Below are 25,813 nucleotides of genomic sequence, written 5' to 3'. Positions count from 1 at the left end.
CTTCTGCCATAGGTCCAGTTCCCCTTCCCCTCTCTGTATTTTCACTTCTCTCATCTTCCATTAGGTTGTAAGCCTTTGGAGGGCAGAGGCTGTGTCTTTTCCTTTGTCATCCTCCTTCCTAGCTCCCGACTTTCTCTCCCATGGCCTATCAGAACTTTCTGCATCTTCTTTAATAAGCTTAATTTAAATGACAGACTTCAGAATTGTTGGAAGAGGCTCATGTTTTGGGATCTATTTGGGAAGGGAAGAGTCCTAGTGGCTTTTCTGGGGAATTAGAATTGATCTGAATAGGAATTAAATCCTGGTGAGTTTTGGTCCTGTCCTTGCCCTCAGGAGGGCAATGACTGAAGGAGGAACAGGCAGAAGTGGACAGGCTACTTCGATGGGTGGCCATCAGTGGTGTCCTTTAATAGGTCACGGTATGACTGCACTTGTAGGGGTTAGGACCAGGACCAGTCCCAGGCCTTTTGTTAGCTGTGTCCAGGAGTATTGTGTCCTTTGTCATTTAAAATCCAGTTAGATGTTCCGCTCTAATTCCTCTCCCTTCCTTCTCTTTCCTTTCCTGCCAACTTGCCCCGTTTGAAGCTGTTGCCCGGGCCAAGTAGTTGGAAATAATCCCCAAACTGAAGTGAAACCATCTGACAGTAGCCATATTCCACCAAGGAAGGCAGCCTGCCTTACACCTCAGTGTGGGTGCGTGGTGGCCGGCACACAAGCCATGGCGGCCACATCTTCTGGCCTCTGCAGGAGAGCTTTCCCTTTCCTCAACTGCAAACACTTGCCTTTTCAGATTAGTTTATCCCCACTCTGTCTCTGCCTTCTATATACCTAGTTAGAATGTGGGCTCCCAGAGGCAGGAATTGTTTGTTTCCTTTGTGAACAGTGTCCATCATATAACAAGCACTTGAGAAAGACTGTTAGTCATAAGGGATGACCTTCCTTTTACAGCTAAAGAAACTGAGTCACTTGCCAGGGACACGCAGCTAATTAGTGGCAGAGATGGACCTAGAATATAAGTTCTTAGTCAATGAGCATTTAAGCACCTACTTGGTACTTGAGAGAGGAGGCAACGATGAAGTGTAATCCCTGCCTGCTTCCTTGTGGGTGTGTATATCCTTTGTATATATGCATATATATTTATGCATACATTTACCTTATAAAGTGATATGAAATTTACCTTACATAATATGTATAATATATAAAATTATATGTAAAATGTATTATCTATAGAATACACACTTACATATATGTGTACATATATTTAGATTTTCCCCAAGCCATAATATAAGGTTAAAAAAGTTATTTTCTAGGGGAGGAATTTTCTGGCTTGGGGGATTAGAATAAGATATTTTCACTCTTTTGTTGCTTTGTATGTCCCAATACCTTGTCCTCAGGTGCCTAGATTTCTCTCCTGCTTCTCTCCCATCCTTTCCCTTGCTCCCATTGGCAGATCTCTCCCCACATTAGGTTTGGACCCAGGAGGAGAAATTCCCTGAATGAGCCCTCAGCAGTGCTGGGCTTGCAGAGATGTCACAGGGTGAAAATAAGCACTTTGATGTAGGTCATACCTTTGTAGTAATGCAAAACATTTTCATATTAGCCAAGTTGTGAAAGAATATACAGACCATAAAAAAGAATAATAAAGAAAGAAATAAGTTTCAAATTGCACATGTTTAACATATATTGGATTACTTGCTGTCCAGGGGAGGAAATGCGGAGAAAGGGAGAGAGAAAAATTTGGAACACAAGGTTTTGCAAGGGTAAATGGTGAAAACTGTCTTTCCATATATTTTGAAAATAAAAACCTATTTTAAAAAAATTGTAAAAAAAAGTTTGCTTCAATATGCATTCATATTCTGTCAACTCTTTCTCTTATCTGAGGATAGCATTTTTCATGATATGTTCTTTGGAATTGTCTTAGATCACTGTATGGCTGAGAAGAGCTAAGGCATTCAAAGTTGTTGCTTTGTTACTGTGTACAATGATCTCATAACTCCATTCAGTTCACTGTGCATCAGTTCATGTTAGCCTTCCCAGGTTTTTCTGAAACCATTTTATTCATCATTTTTCATAGCATTCCATCACAATCATATACTACAATTTATTTAGTTATTTCCCAGTTAATGGGCGATTCAGTTTCCAATTCTTCCATCACAGAAAGAGCTGCCATAAATATTTTTGTACATATAAGACTTTTTTTTATGCACTTTAGGATATAGATCTAGTAGTGGTATTACTGGGTCCAAGGATATTCATAATTTTATTGCCCTTTGGGAAAAGATCCAAGTTGTTATCCAAAATGGTTGGATTAGTTCAGAATTTCAACCAACAATCCATTGGTGTCCCAATCACAACCCCTCCAACATTTATTACTTTCCTTTTTTGTCATATTAGCCAATCTGATAAGTGTGAGGTGGTTCCTCAGAGTTGTTTTAATTTGCATTTCTCTAGTCAATAGTGATTGAAAGCATTTTTTCCATGTGTCTACAGACAGCTTTGATTTCTTCTTCTGAAAACTACTTCTTGACATACTTTGAGAAAATGACTTATTCTTAAAAATTTTGATTTATTTCTCTACATATTTGAGAAATGAAACCTTTATCAGATAAATTTGCTGTAAAAATTTTCTTCTAATGTTGGTTACTTTGATTTTTTTTATAGATTTTACAGATTTTAAATCTAAAATGTAATTAAAATTATCTATTTTGTATTTTAGTGTTCTCTATCTCTTGTTTGGTCATAAATTTTTCCCTTATCCATAGATCTGAAAGGGTAAACTATTCCATGGTCCTCTAATTTGCTTATGATATTACTCTTTTTTTTGTTGAATTTGTAATGGGTATTCTTTTTTTAAAATTTAGTAATTTTATTTTCAAAATACATGCAAAAACAGTTTTTAACATTTACCCTTTAAAACCTTGTGCTCCAATTTTTTTCCTTTCCCCCTCCCCTCCCCTTCCTAAATGAGGAAGAACAAAAGGAAGCAAACAACAACAAAAAAGGTGAAAATACTATGTTGTGATCCACATTCAGTCCCCATAACCCTCTTTCTGGAGCCAGATGGTTCTCTCCATCACAAGTCTGTTAGAATTGGCCTGAATCATCACCTAATCTTGTTGCCATGTACAGTGTTCTCTTGGTTCTACTCACTTCACTTAGCATCAGTTCATGTAAGTCTCTTAGAGATTTTCTGAAATCAGTCTGCTAATCATTTCTTACTGAACAATAATATTCCATTACATTCATATGCCATAACATATTCAGTCATTCTCCATCTAATGGGCATCCTACTCAGTTTCCAGTTTCTTGCCACTACAAAAAGGGCTGCCACAAACAGTTTTGCACATGTGGGTCCCTTTCCTTCTTTTAAGATCTCTTTGGAATATAAGCCCAGTAGAAACACTGCTGGATTAAAGGGGATGCACAGTTTGATAGCCCTTTGGGCATGGTTCCAAATTGCTTTCCAGAATGGTTGGATCATTTCACAGTTCTACCAACAATATAGTAGTATCCAGTTTTCCCACATCCCCTCTAACATTTATTATTGTCTTTTAGCTAGTCTGAGAGGTATATAGTGATACCTCAGAATTGTCTTCATTTGCATTTCCTCTAATCAATAGTGATTTAGAGCGTTTTTTCATATGATTAGAAGTAGCTTTAATTTCTTTATCTGAAAATTGTCTATTCATATTCTTTGACTATCACTTGGAGAATAGCTTCTATTATAAATGTGAATCGATTCTCTATATATTTTAGAAATTAGGCCTTTATCAGAACTCTTGAATATAAAAATTGTTTTCCCAGATTTCTACTTCCTTTCAAATCTTGGCTACATTGGGTTTTTTGGTACAAAACCTTTTTTAATGTATCATAATCAAAATTATCCATTTTGCATTTTATATTGTTCTCTAGTTCTTCTCTGGCCATGAATTCCTTCTTTTTCCACATACCTAAGAGGTAGACTTATGCTATTACCCTTTATGTCTAAATCATGTACCCATTTTGACCTTATTTTGATATACAGTGTGAGATATTGGTCTATACCTTATTTCTGCCAAACTGCTTTCCAATGTTCTCAACAATATTTGTCAAATAGTGAATTGTTGTCCCAAAATCTTGGATCTTCGTGTTTATCAAACACTAGATAACAATAGTAATTTATCAGGCACCTGTTCTATTTCACTCATCCACCAGACTTTTTTCATTATTCCTCTTTTTTTGTCCAATAGTGTTTTATTTTTCCAAATAAAGATAGTTTTCAACATTCATTTTTGCAAGATTTTGTGTTCCAAGCTTTTCTCCCTCCCTTACTTACCTTCCTCCTTCCCAAAACAGCAAATACTTTAATATAAATTTAATATGTGCAATCTTTTAAAACATTCCATAATTGTCATGTTGTACAAGAAAAATCACACCAAAAGAGGAAAAACCCTTAGAAAGAAAAAAACAAACGAATAAATAGGAAAAGATGAAAATATTATACTTTGATCTGCATTTAGTCTCCATAGTTCTCTCTCTGGATTTGGATGGCATTTTGTATCCCAAGTCTATCAGAATCACCTTGAATAGTGATTCATTGTTAAGAAGAATCAAGCCCATCACAATTTATCATCATATAATCTTGTAGCCATGTATATTGTTCTCCTGGTTCTTCTTACTTAACTTAGCAACAGTTCTTGTAAATATTTCCAGGCTTTTCTGAAATTAGTCTGTTCATATTTCTTATATAGAACAATAATATTTCATTGCATTCTTATACTGTAACTTATTCAGCCATTCCCTAACTGATGCGCATCCCCTCAGTTTCCAGTTCCTTTCACCTACAAAAAGGGCTGCTACAAACATTTTGGCACATGCAGGTTCTTTTCCTTCTTTTATGATCTTTTTGAGATACTGACCCAGTGGAGACACTGTTGAATCAAAGGATATGACAGTTTTATGGCCCATTGAGCATAGTTCCAAACTGCTCTCCAGAATGGTTGGATCCATTCACAATTCCATCAACAATGTATTTATTAATGACCCACTTTTCCCACATCCCCTCCAACATTTGTCATTATCTTTTTCTGTCATCTTAGCCAATCTGAGAGGTGTGAAAGGTGTGAAGTGGCATCTCAGAATTATCTTAATTTGCATTTCCTCTAATCAGTAGTTGATTTAGAGTATTTTTCTATATGATTTAAAATGCCTTTAATTTCTTTATATGAAAAATGTCTTTGACCATTTGTCAATTGGGGAATGATTTATATTCTTCTAAAATTGACTCCATTCTTTATGTATTTTAGAAATGAGGCCTTTTCAGAAACATTGTAAAAATTGTTTCCTAGTTTTCTGCTTCCCTTCTGATTTTGGCTGCATTGGTTTTGTTAATACAAAACCTTTTTAATTTAATGTAATCAAAATTACCTATTTTGTATCTCCCCATAGATCTGATAGGTGGATTATCCCTTGCCCTACTAATTTGCTTACAGTGTCATCCTTTATGTCTAAATCGTGAATCCATTCCAACCTTATCTTGGTAGAGGGTGTTATTTGTTGGTCATTGCCTAGCTTCTGCCATACTATTTTCCATTTTCCCCAGAAATTTTTGTCAGGAAATGAGTTCTTATCCCAGAAGCTGGAGCCTTTGGGTTTATCAAACACTAGATTACTATAGTCATTGACTATTGAGTCATGTATCTAACCTAGAGCAAAGATTCACTATTCTATTTCTTAACCAGTACTAAATGGTTTTGATAATCACTGCTTTATACAGATTTCTTTTTTGTTTCTTTGGTGAACTTTGTTCCCTTTTGGCCAACTAGCTACCTTTCTGGAGTAATTTTCAGGGAGGAGGAGGATAAAAAATATCCTCCACATGTCTACCTAGGGACATAGTGACCCAGCTTTCTGGGTCTCCGGAGTGATTCAGCAGGGCCTGCAGGGCAGCCGTAGGATGGAAAGTCTGGGCAGCTGTCCTGGCTTCTGTGCTAGGCTTGGGGCCCTCAATAGTCAGGATTTGGTCGGCAATAATTTTGCAGCATACTTTCCAAAATGGAATCCATCTCTCAAATAAGATGGGACCTCCAAGGCCATTTGGAGAGGGGAGCAAGGACCTGTTGGCTAAAGTCTGTGTCCAGTTCAGTGTTTCATTCACTGAGCTAATTTTTATGAGAATGGTCTGCCCTTCCAGGAGCCTCCAGGCTAGAGGAGGAGATGACATGTTATCCAGTACCTTATCTTGGGGGTGACATACAGGTTGTCCCCTGCCTCAGTCAGCCAGTCAGCACACATTTATGAAGCACTCGCCATGTGCCGGGAACCACACTAGGGGCTGGACTCCCCCAGACGAAAGGGAAACCTCCTGCTCTCAAAAAGCTTGCATTCTGCCAGCATGGGCCCCCGAGAGTGCCCTCAGCAACTGACAGAGTCCATGGAAGATCTCTCCGAGGAGGCGGCCCTGCCCCTGAGCTTTGAGAATTCATTTCCCAAGATGGGAAGGGGAAGCATTCCAGGGAGGGGTAGTAGTCTCCCCCAAAACACCAAGGCAGCAAGTGGAAGAGGTGGATGGAATATCATGTCTAGGAAGCAGCGAGCCGACCTTTGGGAACGATTGAGTCATTCTCTGTTCTAATTCATCAGTAGGATTTATTCAACGCCTCCCCTGTGCCAGATCCTGTGCCGAGCACCTGGGGGACAAGAGGCGATCGGGGGGACCATCTTGGAAAGATGAGCAGGCGTCAGCTTGTAGGGGCCTCTGAGAGCTGGAGGGATGGTATTTTGGATCAGAGGCAGTAGGGAGCCTCCTGAGTCCTGAACGCGGTCAACCTGTCCTCCGGAAATCTATGTTAGCCAGCGGGCTGGAGGAAGAGGCCTTTGTGGGGGTCTGGACAAGGGTTATGAGAACCTGAATGAACCGTGTGGTTGGGTGCGGGCGCAGTTAAGAGGATAACCTCAGAAATGGACAGGGGAAAGGACCTCAGGCAGATTGGATGTAATGGTGAGAAAGAGGGACAAGTGCAGGCAGGAGCGTGATGCAGGCTGACCAGAATGGCAGGGGGTGGCCAAGGGCATGAAGACCCGGGAGAGCAGAACCGAAGCTGAAGAGACGGGGAGGAGCAGAAGCCAGGCCGGGCCCACTCACACCCCGTTCTGTTGGCCAGGCCGCCCGGCGTGGAGACGGCAATTTGAGGGGCTTTATGTCCCTGTGGAGGAAAGACCAGAGCCTGTGGTCTAGAAACAGCCTTGGCTGGGGAGGTGAGGATGAAGGCAGCCTCCTGTGAGACAGAGGGAGTGTAGGGGCAAGGGCTCCGAGGCAGAGGGGCCCCCCATCTGCAAATGGCAGTGCTCGGCAGTGAAGGCTGCCCTGTGTGGCTCTGCCAGGCGGGCACCATCATCTCCGACCTTGCAGACCAGGAGACTGGGCCCCGAGAAGGGGCTGATCCTCCCTGGGGTGGGGTCACATCTCTCAGTCTCCACTCTGTCATTCCCTGCTGGCTCCCTTGGTGCTAGCACCATGCTTTCCTTACTGGAGGAGGGGGTCCCCTTTCCAGGATTTGATTTTTGTTCTCTGGGCCAGACCTTTTGAATCCTCTTTTGTCCTGGTTAGGAGGAAGTGGTGAGGGCCAGAGTGGGGCTTGGGCTTCTGTCCCCATGTGGCGGCTGTGTAAGGAGCCTCTGGGTGACTGTGAGGGCCCTTGCAGCTCTGGGACAACGTCTGGGTTCCTCACCGGCCTGTCGTTCCTGAGCAGCTGGCCAGCCCCAGAGCCTCCCTGCCCTTGGGTACCCCTCAGTCCTGCCACAGAGACAGAACTGATAAACGGCAGCCATGGAGATGTCTTTGGGGTTTATATTTGGGGGCGAGGCAGCCTCAGTGCTGTGAGTTTGGAGCTGGGAGATGTAGGGGAAATCCCAGCTCTGCTACCAATGCCTCTCTGGGCCTTTGTTTCTTTGCTCTGTAAGAGCCCTTCTGGCTCCATTCTGATGACTAGGGAACAGCATGGGGACCCCAAAAAGGCTGCAAGATCAAATTAGATCATTTTTGTGAAGTACTTTTCTGAACCAAATGTTAGGTAATGATAATGATGGGAGAAGGTGTGGGGGTGGAGGAGGTCAGTTTGGGAGGATCAGGGTCCTTTAGGCAGGATAGTGGAGTTGGGGCTGGAGCTGACTGAAAGCCTCACTGAGGACTTTCTCTTGGGAGGCTGTGGCAGAACTCTTGGCCAGGGACAATGGGGATTATTGTTGTGTTCTAGATAGGTTGTGTTCTAGAAAGATGGATCCATGCGGCTGCATAAACAGCCTCAGGCTAAGTGGAGTATAGAAAAAAAAAATAGAATGAGGGCTGCACTGCCCTCTTTTCTCTGGAAGAATGTTTCTGGTCTCATTGTCCCAAAACTGGCTGCCTGGTTGGAGCCCCGGAGTGCCGAGGAGGAGGGGACACCTAAAGGTTCCTTCCATCTCTGGGGCCTTCTCCTCTGTGACTTTCTGAGAAAATCTTTAAGTCTTTGACATGAACGTTTCTTCCTATCCCTGACTTCTTTTCTTTTCCTAAAGTGGATTTTATAGGTGCATGGTTGCATCTGGCTTGTTTTAATGAACTGAATCCCCTATATTTTATAGAAATCCTTTTTTGTTCAGTTGTCTTCAAGTCTTATCTGGCTTTTAATGACCCTATTTGGGGTTTTCTTGGCAAAGATTCTGGAGTGGTCTGTCATTTTCTTCTCCAGCTCATTTTACAGATGAGCTGTTTACATTTTTACACATGTGCTGTTACAGGTGAAGTGATTTGCCCAAGTTCTCCCCTGTTGTGTCGAGGTTCAGATTTGAACTCATGAAGATGTCTCTTCCCGACTCCAGCCTCTGACACTATCCACTGCACCACCTTGCTGTCTAGGAAGTTGCTTAGTCTTTTGTCAGAAAGCTGTTCAAGACTTCCAGCTTACTCCTTGAGTTAAAGGGTTAAAGGGAAGCAATATTGAAAGGTATTACAGGAAGAGGATTTAGAATCCATACCTTCATTCGTTCTTGGAGATTTTTAGGACTGCTCAATGAGACAGCCTCAGTGAGAAAGTAAAAATCTATTATTTAGTTCATTCTACTTTTTAAAAAGCTTGGTTGGGGCAAGGAACTGGGCAAAGGGAGCTTTATGGGAAAGTTACTGTGGAGAAAGCTTGAGTTATTGTAAACTTTTAAGCTCCGTAGACTGGAATGAGTGGAGGCAGTTTTTTCTGGGTTTACCATATGAGGAAATAATAATTCTTACACATAGTATTTCAGGCTCCCAATCATGGAGCAGCAGCATTTTCATTTTTTCCCCCGTCTTGATTCCCATGGTCTCCTTAGCTTAAAGTATCTTAACTTGAGGTGCATGAACTTGGTTTTTAAAAACGTTTTGATAAGCAGCTTTCAGTATATTTGATTTCCTTTGTATTGTATTTCATGCTTGTAAAAGTGTGATTCTGAGAAGGGTCCATAGTTTTCACCAGACTTTATCAAAGGGCTCAGTGACATCAAAAGGGTAATGTGTATGTGTGTGTGTGTGTGTGTGTGTGTGTGTGTGTGTGTGTGTGTGTGTGTTTTACTTGGTCACTCTTCAGCTCCCTTCTCACTGATATCTGGGCTATTAGGAGTGATTACATCTGATATTTTGTTTGTATGAGGTCTGAAACACCTGCGGTCATATGAAGACAATTAAAAGGTGGATGAAGGTTAGAGGCAAATAACCAGAATGTATTTGCCTGAGACCGGGAGGAGTGGAGCTGCTCCTCAATAAAGTGGGTCTCTATTTCTCCAAAGTATTTGGACTGACTGATGGGCTAACTCGGGGATCCCTAAAGCAGAGCTTCCTTGTTGGACACCTTGGAGCGGCCAGAGGAGGAATGGCGGGTTGTGAGGCTCAGTGCCCGGGGATGTGGCACCAATGGCCTATGTGGTCCGTGGGCAAGTCTTACTACTCAGAACCTCAGCTTCCTCACCTATAAAGTGGGAATAATAACATCCAGTGGATGCTTTGCAAGCTTTGAAGTGTCCTGCAATGCTGAATCCTGGTGGTCATTGTTATTTGTCCTTGCTGCCATGACAACTGGGTTTTCGTTCTTGTTTCAGGGCTAGCTGTTGGTCTGGGCTTTGGGGCCCTGGCTGAAGTGGCCAAGAAGAGCCTGCGGCCTGAGAGTAGCACAGGTGAGTCACATTCTAGGACCCGAAAAAGAGTCCTCCATATGGAATCCTGCTCCCTGGGGGATTGTGAGATGTGATGGGAGCCCGTCTGAGGTGACTTTGTGTGGAGGCAGGAAGGGGGCTCGTCTTCCTCTCCCTGTAGGAAGGAGCCTTCCTTTGGATGGAAAGATGTTCCTTTCCTCCTTTAGGACAAGCTTGGGGGAGGGGGTCAGGTCCATATGACAGGACGGTGCCGCTGGGCTGAGATGCAGGGTGTCTCATGGCCCTGGTACGTTGTCATTGGGTTCAGGGCAAGACTTGTATAGTAAAATCTCCTTAACTGGGTTTAGGGAGGAGCCTCTGAATTAGTGACAAGTCCTAATTATAGAGTATTTGGAAAAGAAATGTTATTATTCAGGGACACACAGTCACCCAATCCGGTAGCTCACAAAGTGCTGCCAAGTCTTAGGGGCCCCACTTTATTGAGTGTGTTTGAGTCTTTGTAGAGTTGAGCTGGGCCCCTTAAAAGTGCTTGGAATCGTTTCCTTTGTGGGACCCCCCCCCAGCTCCTTTCTGGTTTGTACAAATCGCAGGTTATTCAGGCTGTGGATGTGGCTCTCCCTGTTCATGTTTCTCAAGGGCCCCCAATGACTGCAGCTTCCCTCATGTGTTCCTTCCTTAAACCTGGTTTGCCCAGGGCTGCTTAGGAGTGAGATCAGGGGCAGGGGCAGTGACAAGGACAGAGGCAGGGGCTGGCAGTCATGGGGGGGTGCCCCGCCAGGAACCATGTCCTTTGGCTTCAGGGCAGATGATGTTCTCCCCAGAGGAAAGCCGGTTCTTGTAAAGGGGAAGGAGGTTCTGTTGCTGCTGGGAGGGAGGCGGGAAAGGAGGTTCTGTACTCTGCTTGTCCACGAGCAGAACCTTGCCTCAGGAACGCAGCCAGAACCACCCTTAGTGTTCAGAGCTTGGGGCACCTCGGGAGGTGATGGTCCGATTTGATCCCCTTTGCTGGGCCTCCAGCCTCAGAGCAGCCTGGGCTTAGGACTGGACTTAGGACACCCCACCCCCCAGCAGAGGTGACCCACCAGTCAGTGTGTATTCAGTAAGTGGCCAAGAGGAGAACTGAACCCCAGTCTTGTGGGTCCAGTCCATTTACCTGGGTGCGCCCACCAGGGGAAAAGAACTTGTTTATTGAATGTTCATGAAAATCATTCCCTGCTCGGGGGGTGGAGTCAACCCCAATGGCTGCTTCTTTTCCCTGCCCTCAGTGCGCTGCCTGGCCCTGATCTCTCCCCCTCATGCTGCGCCCCACTTCTCGTGCCCGCTGCCCAGCTCCAAAGGGTTGGGGACAGCCTGGCGCTGTGTGGGCAGAGGACAAGATGGTATGGGAGCAGTTAGGTGCCCAGGAAACATCTGGGACCTGAATCCCCATTTTCCAGGAATGGGTGGCCTGACATGTGACTGCCACTCTTTTCCTTCCCACCTTGGCTCATTCCTGAGCCTCTCAGTTCACGCAGCCTCGTGGGTCCTGACCCCAAGGTCTTGGGGAGGGGGTCCAGAGCCGGGGCCAGCAGGGAGCTCTCACCACCCTTCTTCAGGGCCTTGGGCCAGAGGTCCCTGCACAAAACCCATGGGAGCTTCTCTTCTCCCAGACTGGCCACAGGGCCCTGGACTCAGTGCCTGGAGCATTCACAGAGGCTGGGGCTGGGGAGGGGGAAAGATGGACAGGAAGCTCAGGGGAAGAGGAGGGGGCCCCTCAACAGACCCCACAAGGCCAGTCCAGGGGGAAGGGCCCCCGTCTTCCAAAGGCAAGAGGAGGAAGGCGGTCTGGGAGGAGGGGAGGGACTTGGTCTGAAGCTGCTGGTCTCCACAAAGGCTGTGGCTCCTCCCTGCCTGACTCTTGGGGGCTCAGTCTGCCAGAGACTTAGACAAGGAGCCCTGGGGGTCTACTGGCTCCCTCTCCCTCCAGAAGCACCCTGGGGCCAACCATCTCTGTGTGGCTCTAGATCTTAAAGTCAGGAGCTGCCTCTAACGTCCCCCCCAGAATCACTGCTGCCCCAACTTTGGGGGCACCTCCCCCCCCAGCTGTCATTGCTCTGACTAGTCAGGCAGGGGTGGGGAGGACCAACACCTCCGGCCTCTGTGTCCCGAGTGACTGAAGCCAAGGCAGGGCGGGGGGGGAGGGGGGCCGCCGTGGCCGTGAGATGGCGGGAGGCACTCCTGCTGGGTCAGAATTCAGTTTCCAAGCTGGGAGGCTCTGCGTCTGTCCCCTCGCTCCCCAGGGGGCTGCAGGGAGGGTGTGGCTTCTGTGTGTCACTTATGGGACCCAGACCTGGGGCTGTCCAATTAGGTCGGGGCTCTTTGCCCTCCCAAGTACCCCCTGCTTTTTTCTCAGGTCTGATCAGCGAATCATTAAAGGGAAACAACCGTCTGTCCTTGTGCCCTGATGGGCGCTGGGCACCTCACTAACGGGGCAGCTTTGTGGGGAACCCTTCCCAGCCCCACCTTTCAGGAGTCCGGGTGACAGTTTGTGAATCTGGCCAGATACAAGGGGGGGGGGAGGAGGTTCCCAGCCTCCGGAGGCAGCTTCTTCTCCAGCTCGCCCTTGCGGGTCGGTCGGGGTGCTCCGCCGCCCTGCGCCTCCTGCCCTTCTCAGAGGTGGCATTTTGACACACAGGGACCCTTTAGAATCCACACGGCTTGTGCACCCCTTGGCTGGGCTCCATGTGGCCAGTGGGTGTCGGAGACCCGGTCTGAACCTGGTGTTCTGCTGTGCCGTGGGAAGAACTCCCTGGTGTCATACTGTTGGCCACAGGGAGCATCCCAGCCTCAGTTTTCCCATCTGTAAAATGAGCAGAAGGAAATCCCCAAACCTTCCAGTATCTCTGCTAAGAAAAACCCAAATGGGGCCAGGGAGGGTCAGACCCGATTGAGCCCCAACAACTGATGAAGAGCCAGACCCCTCCCTGATGGTCACGCAGCTGTTAAGTGTCTTATGTGGTTGGGGTTTGAATGCAGTGCAGCCCATGCCTCTGCTCCCCACCTGCTTTCCCCCTCTCTCCCCTTTTTCTCTGGGGCCCACTCTGCTGGCTCTAGGCTAAGTGCTGGCCGACAAGGCCACAGACCCCCTCCCCCTCCCTGGGTTCTAGAGGCCATGTGACCATCTGTGGTGAATAAATGTGCCCCCCCCCAGCCCGGTCAGCCATTGCTCAGGTTCTGTAGTGGGGGGGGGGCTTTCTGGGTCTTGGTGAAGGCAGCCTCACTCTGGGGGGCCCCTGTGCCCAAGTACCTATGGGACGGCCTGCAGGGGAGGAGGTTCAGACACAGGCTGAAAACCTGGCAGGGGAAGGGGAGATGCCGTGTGCCAGACCCCCAGGACCTGGGCTTGGGTCCCAGTTGTACCGCTTGCTGCCTTTGTGAGCTTAGGCGAGCCACCTTCGGGGCCCGAGTGTCCTCATAGGTAAAGGGAGGGGTAGGGCCCAGTGGCCCCCAAGGTTCTGCCTGGCTTTCAATACAATTTTATTTTCAGTTTTAAATTGTTTCTTCCTCCCCCACCCGCTGAAAAGGCAAGAAAAACAGAAAATACACCTGCGTGCACACTTGTGGGCCGCATTTCTGCGGCAGTGGCTGCCGAGTCCTCCCCGCCATCCTTTGGGAAAAGGAGCAGGATTGGGACAGAGTCTCCTAAGGGGCGGGGTGCCCTAGGCCTTGGGGATGGTCGTCCTGAATGCTAGGAAGCCCTCCCAGCCTCCTCTCCGATAATTTCCTGATTATCCTGTGGCTTGGAAGGACCTGTTGCTTGTGCCCCACCCCCTCGAATAGGCTCCTTTCTGCTGTGGGCATCTCCCCGGGCCTGGGCCATAGGAGGGCGCATGGAGCAGGGGCGGCGGCCACCGTGAGGGGGGGACTGAGGCGGCGAGTCAGTGCAGGCTCCATTCTGAGGGCCTGCAAGGGCTTAAAGGTTTGCACTTTATCCCCAAGGAGGACTTGGGGAACACGGCGGATCATCTGGGTTTTCACAATGCTTTAAAGGCCAAGATCTCCCACTGTATCCAGGGTCATCTCCGGTCATCCATAGGACCCAGATGGCTCTGGAGGAGAAAGAGACGCAGGCAATGCCCCCCCCTCACTGTGGCCCCTGTGGGTCACCACACTTTCTAGGATCCTACTCCCCCACCAGAAGGGAACAGAAAGGGGAACTTCTTGTGTTCCTTGAAACAACTGCAAAGCCCGTCGCTTGAGAAGGGCCCCCCGGCCTCCCGTAAGCTCCCTCTTTTCCCACGAGACAGGTAAGAAGGCCATCCTGGACTCAAGTCCCTTTCTTTCCGAGGCCAATGCGGAGAGAATCGTGAGCACCTTGTGCAAGGTGAGGGGAGCCGCCTTGAAGCTGGGCCAGATGCTGAGCATCCAGGGTAAGTGTGGGGCCTCGGGCCTTGCTGGGGGACGGGTCTGTTGGTAGGGGGACAGGCTCCCTCCTCTTTCCCCTTCCCCCCATCCCCGGGCCCCCACAGCAGAAGCCACGGAGGGAGCCTGCAGGCAGCATCCCTACCCGGAGCGTTTCTTGGCACGTGGGCTTGTGGCCTCGGGTCTCCTTGGGAGATCTCTGGGCTCAGAGAAGCAGCTTCCCTAGGGCAGGGACTCTCTGGGTCCCCGGCACCCAGGCGGGACTACAGGATGCTCCAGGCCCATGGAAAACTGTGGTGTTTTCCTGAGAGGCTTTTGAAGCCGGTCCTGAGCTCCCCAACTCTTACATTGGGGGTGTGGCTGCTGAACCCACAATCTTACGCCCCTCATAATGTGTGCTTGTCCTTTCCTTCCCCAAATCATTCTGCTTGTCCCTCGGCTCTCTTTTCCCTCAGATGATGCTTTCATCAACCCCCAACTGGCCAAGATCTTTGATCGCGTGAGGCAGAGTGCAGACTTCATGCCCTTGAAACAGATGACGGTGAGAATGGGGTGCCCTGAGGCCGGCCAGCAGAGAGGCCTTAGAGGGGGGCTCCTGAGCTTCTCCTGGAGCAGGGAAGAAAGCACCCCCAAACACTGACCCCACCCGAGTACCCCGCTCCTCTCCTCATGAACTTGTAACCAAGGGGAGGGGGCTTCAGACCTTCGTCCCATCGGGTCTCCTCTCTTCTGGACCCTTTTTCCCTCCAGAAAACTCTGAACAACGACCTTGGTCCCAATTGGAGGGACAAACTGGAGTACTTTGAGGAGCGGCCCTTTGCCGCCGCTTCCATCGGGCAGGTCCACCTGGCCCGGATGAAGAATGGGAAAGAGGTAGCCATGAAGATCCAGGTAGGCCGGGTGAGGTGCTGGGGACGGTGCTGCTTCTCTGACCTTTCCCAGCTGTCCCTCGGGCAGCCCCTGAACCCGTGAGCATCACATTCCTGTGGCCTGTGGGGGAGGCCGGGCGGGAACTGGGACTGACTGACTGACGGACAGTGTGGGTGTGGGCATGCTGGGAGGCCCTGCGCCATCCCCTGCCTGCCTGTCTGTCTCTCCCCCGCAGTACCCTGGGGTGGCCCAGAGCATCAACAGTGACGTGAACAACCTGATGGCTGTTCTCAGCATGAGCAATGTGCTCCCAGAAGGTAGGAGCAGACACAGGGCGGTGGGCTCTGGGACCAGGGCTTGGGCCTGGTGGCCCCCAAAGGGCCGGGGCTCAGCCCTCCCCATTCTCCACTTGCTCTTGCCTGCCCAGGCCTATTCCCAGAACATCTGATTGACGTGTTGAGACGGGAGCTGGCCCTCGAGTGTGACTACCAGAGGGAAGCTGCCTGTGCCAAGAAGTTCAAGTGTGTCCCAAAGGGAGCCCCCACCATAAGGGTCCCCTGACCATAGACTCCGCTAGAGAGGAGGCGCAAAGAGGGGGCCCCTCTGAGGGAGGAGGGGGTGGGCAGACAGACGGGGATTGTCCCCGAGTGCCCCCAAACACTCACTTCCCTTTGAGGAAGGGGCCTAAACCAGGGAAATGTCACCTTCCCCTTGGAGAGCCGGCTGGGCAGTGGCTTTACCCTTCCTCCCCGCTGTGCCTCTGATTGCTAGGGAGCTGCTGAAGGATCACCCCTTCTTCTACGTGCCGGAGGTCGTAGATGAGCTGTGTAGTCCTCACGTCCTGACCACCGAGTTGGTGTCCGGCTTTCCCCTGGACCAGGCAGAAGGACTGAGCCAGGAAATTAGAAACGAGGTATTTCACTGGGGAAGCTGCCAGGTGCATGATGGGTAGTGCGGGGGATGGGGACGAGCTGCCCCTGGAGAGCAGAGTGTGCAGGGGCCGAGGGGGGGGGGGGGCGGCCCATCAGCCTGCAAAGCTCGGGCAGTGGGTACGAAGGGTTTCTAACCCAGGCCGTGGGGACCATTAGGAGAAAGGAGCCCACAGGCCGTGGGAGAGCAGCGGCGGGCACTAGGGGAAAGCCCTCGGGGATGACATGCATGTTTATAATGTCAAAGTCCTATCTGTGCTCCCTGACATTCTGTGGCTCAAGATGCATTGGTTGGAGGGAAGGCCCGGTGCTCGGGCACAGTGACCCAGTGTGACCCGCAGGCTCCGAGCTGGGTGCTGACCCTGGGGCCAAGCATCAGGGGGTTAAAGGGGAGCACAGTGGGCAGCTGTTCAGGTGGAATGAGGAACTCAAGGTGCCTTCAAGTCTCTGGTGACTTGAATGGCGACTGTCCTTGGGCAGTCCCTGTCCAAACCTGTGTTCTGAAGAGCCTGGCAGAGTTCAAAATCTCTTTCAAAAACGAGAGCATGCGTTTGGGACAGAGAGAAGGATGAGGGAGAGCGGCAGGTTGAAGCGGGCCCTCCTATGGCCGGCCCTCAGATGGAGCCTCATGCGCACCCTGGGCGGGTGAACAGAGGCCTGGGCCTTTTGGGACACCCGCGGGCTTTCCTGCAATGCTGCGTCCTTCCCTTTTGAGCCGGATGCCATCCTGAGGCAAACATCTGGTTGCTTTGGCCCCCAAGGGGCTCTGAGACAAGTCTGGGGCACAGAGAGTGGGGGCAGGTCTCACCCAGTAGGGGGTGACTGACTGACAGCATTCCCTGAATCCCAAGATCTATGCTGGCGAGTGCCATCCTCTCCCCATTCCTGCCCTTCTCTCCCCCCAGATTTGCTACAACATCCTGGTCCTGTGTCTGAGGGAGCTGTTTGAGTTTCATTTCATGCAGACTGACCCCAACTGGTCTAATTTCTTTTATGATCCCCAGCAGCACAAGGTAAGGAGCCTCAGACCCCCAGACACAGTGGCCTTGCAGGCCCCCAAGCTCACTTCTGTCCCAGAATAAAGGGGCTCCAGAGCCTTGCCCTGGTGTCCTCTGCCTTTTGCTCACTCCCAAGTGGCACAAAGTTGTTGACAAGCCTCGGAAGGAGGGTGAATGGGGCACAGCCCCTCGGAGCAGCTGTCACTCGTTGCCATCGGATGCCAGAGCCCTGTGCAGCCTCTCCTCTCAATTTGCCGGCTTTTTCTGGTCCTCTCCAGGTGGCTCTCCTCGACTTTGGAGCAACCCGGGAGTATGACCAGTCATTCACTGACCTTTACATTCAGGTACGGGAGGCCTGTCACAGAGACAAGGGCCTGCAGGCAGAGCTGACCCCGGATCCCAGGGTGGCCCGACATCCAGGCTCTGTCTGGGTCTGCACCTGTAGCTTAGCTCCTTCCCACGAGAAACGTGGGGACGTGGCTGGTGGTTGAGGCTTGGGAAATCCCCACAGATGTGAAGCTCCTTGGTGGGATTCTGAAGCCTGGTTAAAGGGCATCCCCCCACCAGGAAAGCAGCCCTCTCTGGGAAGTCCTGGCTCTGGCTGCTGCTGCAGGAGACGCTGGCCTGTGGCTCCCCCACACCAGCCTCACGTTCTATGAGCCAATCCCTCTGTCTCCCTGCCCCCCCCCCCCCTTGGAGGTGGGTCTGGGCATTCAGAAGGCCACGAAATGCAGTGGGGGAAGAAGTATCAAGACCCCCATCCACACCCTCCGTCACCACTCCCGAGGGAGGGGAATGAGGCAGGGGGCTTGAATGCCAGAGTGGGCCACAAGCCAGGCAGGCCCTCACCTGTGTGTGTCTAGATAATCAGGGCCGCGGCCGACCGGGACCGAGAGACTGTGCTGAAGAAGTCGATAGAGATGAAGTTCCTCACTGGCTACGAAGTGAAGGTGAGCCGAGGGCCTCCTCAGACCAGACCAGGCCCCGAGTAAACCCAGACCCGGCGCTTGTACCAAGGGCAGTGGCCCGGAGGCCCCTCGGGTACCTGTTGCCTCAGAGGTGTCCAGCCTTGCGCCCCTGCTGCGTTTCCTTACATTTTGACTTAGTTAATTTAGAGAGTTCAAAGGCTGAAGTGAGGTCAGTAATAAACCGCAGCGTCCTTGGTGAGGATAAGCAAGGCTGGAAATGACCTCCCCGCTTCCGGGTTGTGTCCTGATGGACCCCTCGGCTTTTTCTCTCTTCCCTCTGCCCCAGGCCATGGAGGACGCCCACCTGGATGCCATCCTGATCCTGGGGGAGGCCTTCGCCTCGGACTCACCCTTTGACTTTGGGAGCCAGAGCACCACGGAGAAGATCCACGGCCTGATCCCCATCATGCTGAAGCACCGGCTCATCCCCCCGCCAGAGGAGACTTACTCCCTTCACCGAAAGATGGGGGGCTCCTTCCTCATTTGCTCCAAGCTGAAGGCCTGTTTCCCCTGTAAAGAGATGTTTGAGGAGACCTACAGCAACTACTGCAAGAGGAAGGCGGAGAAGCCGTAAGCGGCCTCGTGGGAAGGCCGCCCTCGTGTCCAGCAGGGGCAAGGTCGCCTTGTCCGGCTCCTCCCAGATCACTGCAAGAATCACAACTGTCCCAGAAGCTAAAAAGTCTGTAGCCAGGGGGTGTTGGTGCTGACCAAACCCGTAACCTACTTACCAAAAAGGAGTTTTCTCTTGGAGGAGCCAGCTTGGAGGGGGTGGGGGCCAGGGGTGGGTGCTGCTGGGCTGGCTCCGTGGTAACTGGGGGGGGGGGGTGAGGAGGAGGAGGAAGGAAACTGAACCATGGCAAGTCTCTTACTTACTGTTTATTCTTTCTAGGAATTAGCTTTGGACAAAGATGAGGAGGAAAAAAGATTTGATTTTTGTTTTCTTGTGTGTGTGTTGTTTAAATAGGGGTTTTCCTCATGTGAATGTTAACTGTAGAAGAGGGAGTGCACCTGCCCCCCCCCACAATAAACCGCAGAGAGAAAAAGCCTTTTAGGACTTTCCAGACGAGGGGCGGGGGGTGTCTGTGCGCACCTGACGCGCTGGTGTTCCTCGCTTTTTTCTCCGCTCTGGCTGGAGCTGCAGAGCGAGTTCGGTGCGGGACAGTGCCAAAAAGCTACTTAACCCAAATCACCTTCCTGCCAGCAAGCTGGCTCTTAGGGGATTCTGACCGCTGAATGTACACCAGTGGGCTTCTCACCCTCCGGTTTGGGGACGGTGAGAGGGGGAGAAAAGACCCCCGGGCTGCCGTCCTCACCCTCAGGTAGTGAATGAAGTCTTTGTGGAAACGGATGTGAGAGAAAGGGCACGTTGTGCAGGTACAGCCCAAGGCTGGGAATGATAGTTTTGTACGTTCTTGTAACTGTCCCACTACTTACGCGTTTCAATAAAACACTGATTGTGGAGTTCGGCAGGCAGCCATGTGCTTGTCTTCCTTTGCCTCTGAGCCTGTCACTCTGACCACGATGGGCCTGCAGCTGCAGCCTCGGGGGCTTCCGAGCAATCTTTAGTGACAGGGCCTGGCCGGACCGAGCCTCTGCCTCCATCTGCCAGGTCAGGGACCGGCAGAGGCCGACCACAGGAGGCCGCAGGCCCCCGGTGCCTGACCACATCACCTACCTTGGTTTCTCCCCCACGACCACGTCTGACAGAGGGGCCTCACTTGTGAACCAGGAAGAGGTGAAATGGATCTAATCATCCCTCAGCGTGAACCCACAAATGTAACTGCGGATCGGGGCTCTCCCCGGGGACCCTGATCCTAGAGAGGGCAAAGCTTCCAAGGGGGCACAGAAGCCAGGTTTCAGAGATCAAATGATGGGGTGGGGAGGGGAACAAGGAAAACCACCTTAAGGCGGCTCCTGAAGGAAATCTAGGTCCCCTCAATCCCAGAGCGGTTCCCCCTGGCTGCAATGGATAGGAGGCTCCTACAGGCCGTGATGAAACCAAATTTTTTTTCTTTTTACACATTTTTGGAGATTGAGAGTATTCACAAATATGGAAGTGTAACTTGGGGGAAATAGTAAATGAATGAGCACAGCACATGGCAGGCCTGATGATGTTAGGGTAATGAACTCTCTCCCCAGCACAGCCAGAGCCCCATCACAAGTCCTGGAAGCCAGGCTTGGCACAAGAAATAAGGCTCTTTATTTTACCAGCTGCCACAGGAAATGATGCATGAAAAGCGGGAAATGAGCACAGGGAATGGTTGAACTTTCAGCTTTGTAAATAAGACAACTGTTAGTGTAAGGCACCCCAGTGTCAGTGATACTTTAAAACTACAAATAGTCCCTTAGCCTCCAGCCTCCTGGTCCGTATGCCATGGGTGTAAGCAGCAGCTTTGGCAGATGCTTACGGTTATTTTGAACCGAGATTTTGTGCCTCGAGAAGTATGTCTACACCTGTGGCTTTTTTCCTAGATATGGGGGCAGCGGAGCAGATGGTACACTGGAAGAGATGTCAGAGGGAAAGGACACTTTCTTTCTTTAGGCATTTTCTAAAATAGAATTCCTGGCAGGTGAAGTCACCAAACCATCAAGCAGTGGAAGTGAATTCAAATCTTTTTCTGCCAATTTTAGCCAAATTCTTCTTTACTGTTCTACCCAAGTCACCCTAGAAACTTATCTTTCCCAGCGACACCTATTATTTCTGTATACAGTAAGCATGTCAAAGAAATGAGTCGCTTTGATGACTCCCACACTGATCAGAATGCTAAAGTTGAGAGAATCCTTTAAATAAGGGCTTGGAAGGAGAAGGCTGTAGACATGGGGTCTGGGGCCCTCCATTCACATGGTCTATGGGACAGACAGCCTCTATTTTAACCTCCATAGAACTGTGACTCCATTAAACTCCTCTGCAGTCCTCAAGAGGTATTAATTTCTATTTGAGGAAATACTTTTCCAATATTAAAGAAAAAAATCTTGCTGAGTGCCGGTTGGAAGCTGAGATGCAGTAGCCAACCAAGTTGACAGAAGCGAGCAAGTGTTTCCTTTGAAGACTTTTGTTTGTAGCATCAAATAGTGGATGATGAGCTACTCACAAATTCCACTATCCATTCACTTAAGGATAATTTCCCTGAGGGAAAGAAGACCTGGGTGTTTTCTCTGAAAGCAGTGTTATGGTCTCATCACAACCCCCAAAAGACTCGAGTCAGAGAACCAGAGCCCAGGAAACCATTGTGGATTTACCAGAATTTATGTTCTGCTGGGTTGGTTTCTAGAAGGGAGCAACGGCCCTCCCCACAGAAGGGCCTCCCAATCTGCAGACCCATAATCAGAATGGGCCTTCGAGGCCGTCCAGCCCAAGCTGTAGGAAGGCAGAAGGGCTGTCATCCTCTCCGGGAGCACTTCCTGTTACAGAGCAAGAGCAGTCTGGAAAGAAAGGAGGCCGGAGGCGGGTGCAGGGAGGCCAGCCCTGCCTGGCGGACAGCCGGTTGGTCCCGCGCACGGGCGAGTCTTTGTTCTCCCAGCACTGAGCCCCAGAGCGGAAGGCACTCCCCTATTCCCCACGAGGGAACCCTCACTCGCCCGTTTCAGGATTCCATTCATCCCAACATGGTCCAATTGCACTCGCTTCTTGATTTACCAGCGCCTAGGAACATAGGGCTTCTTGTGTATGGAGTGCTGGGTTCTGTCAGAACCCGTGGCACCCCCGTGCCAGCTGGGTGACCCTATAGGGGTCATTTCTCTTTTCTGTGCCTCAGTGTTCTCCATAAAATGCTCTGCAACTTTAAAGCACCATATAAATGCTGGCTGTTGTGCTTTAAGACCCTGAGACCTTTGTCAGACAGAGAGCTCTCTGTCTCCCCGCCTTGTACTTGTGGCGGTATTGTTTTAATCCGTATTTAAAGTTCACCTTCACAGGATCAGTGTCAGAGTTGGACCCATAAACATTTATTAGAAGCCTACCCTGGGCCAGACACTATGCTAGCTATTGGAGATACCAAGACCCCCCAAAAATTAAGATTAAAATTAATACTTGTTTTCAAGCCCCTTGCATTTGAGGAGGAGACATGAACATATTCAGGTATTTCTAGAATAAATACAAAAGGTAGCTCAGCAAATACCAGATAACTTGCCTGCACTCCACTCAGTCATTAAGGTCATCCTACCTTTGTCTAAAAATCTCCCTAAAGGGCAACCCACCAGTTCCCAAGACAACCCACTCAACTTTGGGGAAATGTTCTTTTTAAAGAAGATTTTCCTGAAATCAAACGTTTTACTTGTCCCTCACTGCAGACTCCCCTTGAGAGACCTTTTTCAGAGAGCACTCTGATCTTAGCTCCTGCATTCCAAACTGGCCTTTGTACCTCATTAAGCCCGGGGAGGCCGTGCTCCGCGGTGGTCAGAGAGCCCTGGGCTCAGCTCTTCCCTCTGACTTACCTGGGCTGCGTCACAGCCATGTGTGAGCAACGTAACTCTCGGCAAACTGGACGGAGCTCACTTGTGTTGGTAAAAGGAGTTCCCAAAGCCAGTGAAATCCAAGATGCTTTGCCTTCCCCTCTCTAAAACAACATACCTATCTCAGCGTCCCAATGTCTTTCTGTATCTTGACTCTCATCAGGTGTGTCGGTGATGTCCCACCCGTCCATGTGATTAGCCCATCACCTCTGCAAGTCTCCGACAGAAAAATGTTGTTTGGCACAAGGCCGCAAAGGGTTCCCCGGGGGACACCTTTTAAGACTATGTCACACCGTTAATCTCGACTGGCTTGGTAATCACACCTGCCATTTTTTTCCCCCAGGACTCAAGGTTTTAGTTCATCTAATCTAGATGACTCATTATTATTTCCTTATTCATCCTGGGTATAATCTATTAGCCACATTTGTTCTGTCCACCTAATCTAGATAATCCTCCTTGGCAAGGAGAACATGAGGAAAATCAAAACTTTTTCTGCCTTCTTTCTCATTAGCTAATTATTATCTTGTCTGCCTTGAGCAGGGGCACTAATCTGATCTTCATTTCTCCAACAAATCCTTTAAAGTGCCTCTTCCCATCCTTACAGCCCACCCCCTTTCCACATTCAGAAAGTTACTTCATTTTGGAAATGAATAAAAGTGTTCTGGTAGTTGGGATTTTGTAGCTCCCAAAGACTACAGAGAACATCTTGTCCAGTCCCCCTACTACTAAGCAGAGCTGGGATTCAGGTCTTTGGGTGTGAAATCCAAATCTCTTTCCACTCCAATTTTTATACTCTGACACAGTAATCTGTGTTCAAGGGTTATAAGACTATACAAGGCTCTTCCAACAGTTCTATGATTGCATCTGCTCACGCAACAGAGAGGAAATGTCTGCAGACATAAAAGCTTCCCATGACAAAGCATCGTGTATCAAAGCCGACAGGGTGAAACAACTGCAGAAAAACGTGTCCCGACTTTGAGTTGGGCTTCTGACTCCTTGCCAGTTTTAAGTGTATAATCCTGTTTCATTCTGACATACAAATCCAGAATAACGACTTATACTGTTATTGGACTTTACCATTTACAACACACCATTCCTTAAAAAGGAAACAAAATTGTGAGAAAGATGAAGCAGGCAATATTAACCTCATTTTACATATATAAAAGTGAGCCTTGATGAGGTTTAGCCCAAGATAAAGAATAGAGTTGCGATTCCTGTTCAGGTTTCTGATTCTAGAGCCAGTGTTGTTTTCCATGACAACATCATACTTTTATTTGAACATCCAAAACAATGAACTGATGGGTTTTTTAAAAACAGTTTTAAGAAAGGTAAAGGAACAAGATTCAGTTCTATGAAGTTATGATAATAACTAAGTCATGCTACTTGGGTCTCTGAGATAATACTTTTTGTACTTTCATATTTTAGAAGCATGAAATAAGCAATAGGGAACTTTGCTCACTGAAATCCTGTCTTACATTTGAAATGAAAATTTGTCCAGTATGCTTTGTGGGACCAGTTTAATCATTATATTAAAACGTTAATACTTTAGTTAAATAGTAATTAATCAATATGGTGTTTTATATCTGGGTTCCAAAAATTAACTTCATGAATATGGGATACATGACCTTGTTAGTAGTTTAAAGAAGATCTGGGGGGGGGGGTTATTGGACTACAAGGTTAATTCGAGATAAAGTGGGCAAAAAAAGCTAATAGGATCTGCATTAAGAGAGGCAGAGCATCCAAGAAGCTAGGTGCTGAATTTTGCCTTGGTATGACAGTGCCTGAAACATTACTCAATTTGTGACACCACAGTTTAGGGATGACAAAAGATAAGGGGGGAAATTCTAATGCAAGGTAAACAATGATAAAGGACCTTGAAGTGGGCTGTGTGGGAAGTGGGGAGAAGACCCAATACTTGTCCCGACGGGCTCTGAGGTAGAAGAGAGATTAGATTTGTCCCAGTGATTTTAAAGAATAGGGCAAGGAGCAAGTTGTGGCAAAAGTGGTTTTTATGAGTTTGTTTGAAGAAAGGGCAAATTTAGGCTGGATATCAGGAAAAAATTCCTTGACAACCTGAATTATCCCAAAGAGGAATGGGAAGACTTACAGGAGAGTGGGCTCCTCTTCCCCAAAGGTATTCAGAGGCTGGAGGACCATTTATTGTTTATATAAGGATTCTTTTTTCAAGCAGAGGTTAAGACTAGATGCTTGCTAAAATAGTTTGTCTATGGAGTTTTGTACTTTTGTGTGTCCATGGGCACATTATTTACATATGGACATGAATTTAACTTATACCAGTCCTTGTGCCAAGTAGCTTGACTCTCATGGTAAAAACTGTAGCTAATTCTGAAAGATGACTTTTTTTATTCCCTGTAAAAGCTTGATTGATAAGTCTTATAGGTGTCTCCTAACTTTGGTTCTGGGGAGACTGACAACTTGGATTAAGAGATGAACAAATTCAGCTGCCTTTTCTCAAGCTTCCTCCTCTAACCTTTCTGCAGCATTTTATACGACTGATCCCCTCTCCAATCCCTCCCGCCCCCAGGCAAATAGTCTTCCCTTCTTTTTCTTCTTGCTCCTACTCTCCTGATTCTTATTCCTGTTGGAGCATTCCTTCACCAGCTCTTTTCTCCCAAATGTTGGTGTTTCTCCAAAGACCTGCTACTGACCCTTTTTCTCCCTTTGCACTCTTTGTCAGTTTTTAATTTTTCTCTCTCAGTTTCAGTCATCAGCTCTGATGCATCACGATTCCCAGATCTATGCATCGTGATAGCTTCTTTTAGCTCCAACACCCTATCCCTGACTGCTTGACATCTGCATCTCAACCTGCTAAGATCTCAAACGCAACGTGTTCGAGACTAAACTAACCCATCATCTTCCTAGCTTCCGTTTGGTTTTTTGTTCTATAGTGCTACCAACTTCCTGATCAGTTGGGACTAAAAATTTTGAATAATGTCTCTGTCTCTGTGTCTGTCTGTCTGTCTGTCTCTTTCTCTCTCTCTCTCTCTCTCTCTCTCTCACACACACACACACACACACACACACACACACACAC

General features: G+C 48.7%; 1 protein-coding gene across 1 annotated transcript in view; it reads left to right on the top strand.

Annotated features, from left to right (window-relative positions):
• COQ8A (coenzyme Q8A) overlaps positions 1-19,767 on the top strand; it is a 56,269-nt gene extending 36,502 nt beyond the window's left edge. Inside the window, exons 5-15 of the mRNA XM_031967016.1 lie at positions 10,087-10,161; positions 14,427-14,549; positions 14,997-15,082; positions 15,292-15,432; positions 15,647-15,728; positions 15,839-15,932; positions 16,183-16,324; positions 17,246-17,353; positions 17,617-17,682; positions 18,202-18,288; positions 18,593-19,767. Of these exons, the coding sequence (XP_031822876.1) occupies positions 10,087-10,161; positions 14,427-14,549; positions 14,997-15,082; positions 15,292-15,432; positions 15,647-15,728; positions 15,839-15,932; positions 16,183-16,324; positions 17,246-17,353; positions 17,617-17,682; positions 18,202-18,288; positions 18,593-18,880 (1,292 nt within the window). The 3' untranslated portion in view covers positions 18,881-19,767. The remainder of the gene's footprint in view (positions 1-10,086; positions 10,162-14,426; positions 14,550-14,996; positions 15,083-15,291; positions 15,433-15,646; positions 15,729-15,838; positions 15,933-16,182; positions 16,325-17,245; positions 17,354-17,616; positions 17,683-18,201; positions 18,289-18,592) is intronic.
• Positions 19,768-25,813: the final 6,046 nt, after the last annotated feature.

Source organism: Sarcophilus harrisii, chromosome 4, assembly GCF_902635505.1.
Source record: "Sarcophilus harrisii chromosome 4, mSarHar1.11, whole genome shotgun sequence".
Taxonomy (NCBI): Eukaryota; Metazoa; Chordata; class Mammalia; order Dasyuromorphia; family Dasyuridae; genus Sarcophilus; species Sarcophilus harrisii.
This window is presented reverse-complemented; position numbering and strand designations above follow the sequence as displayed.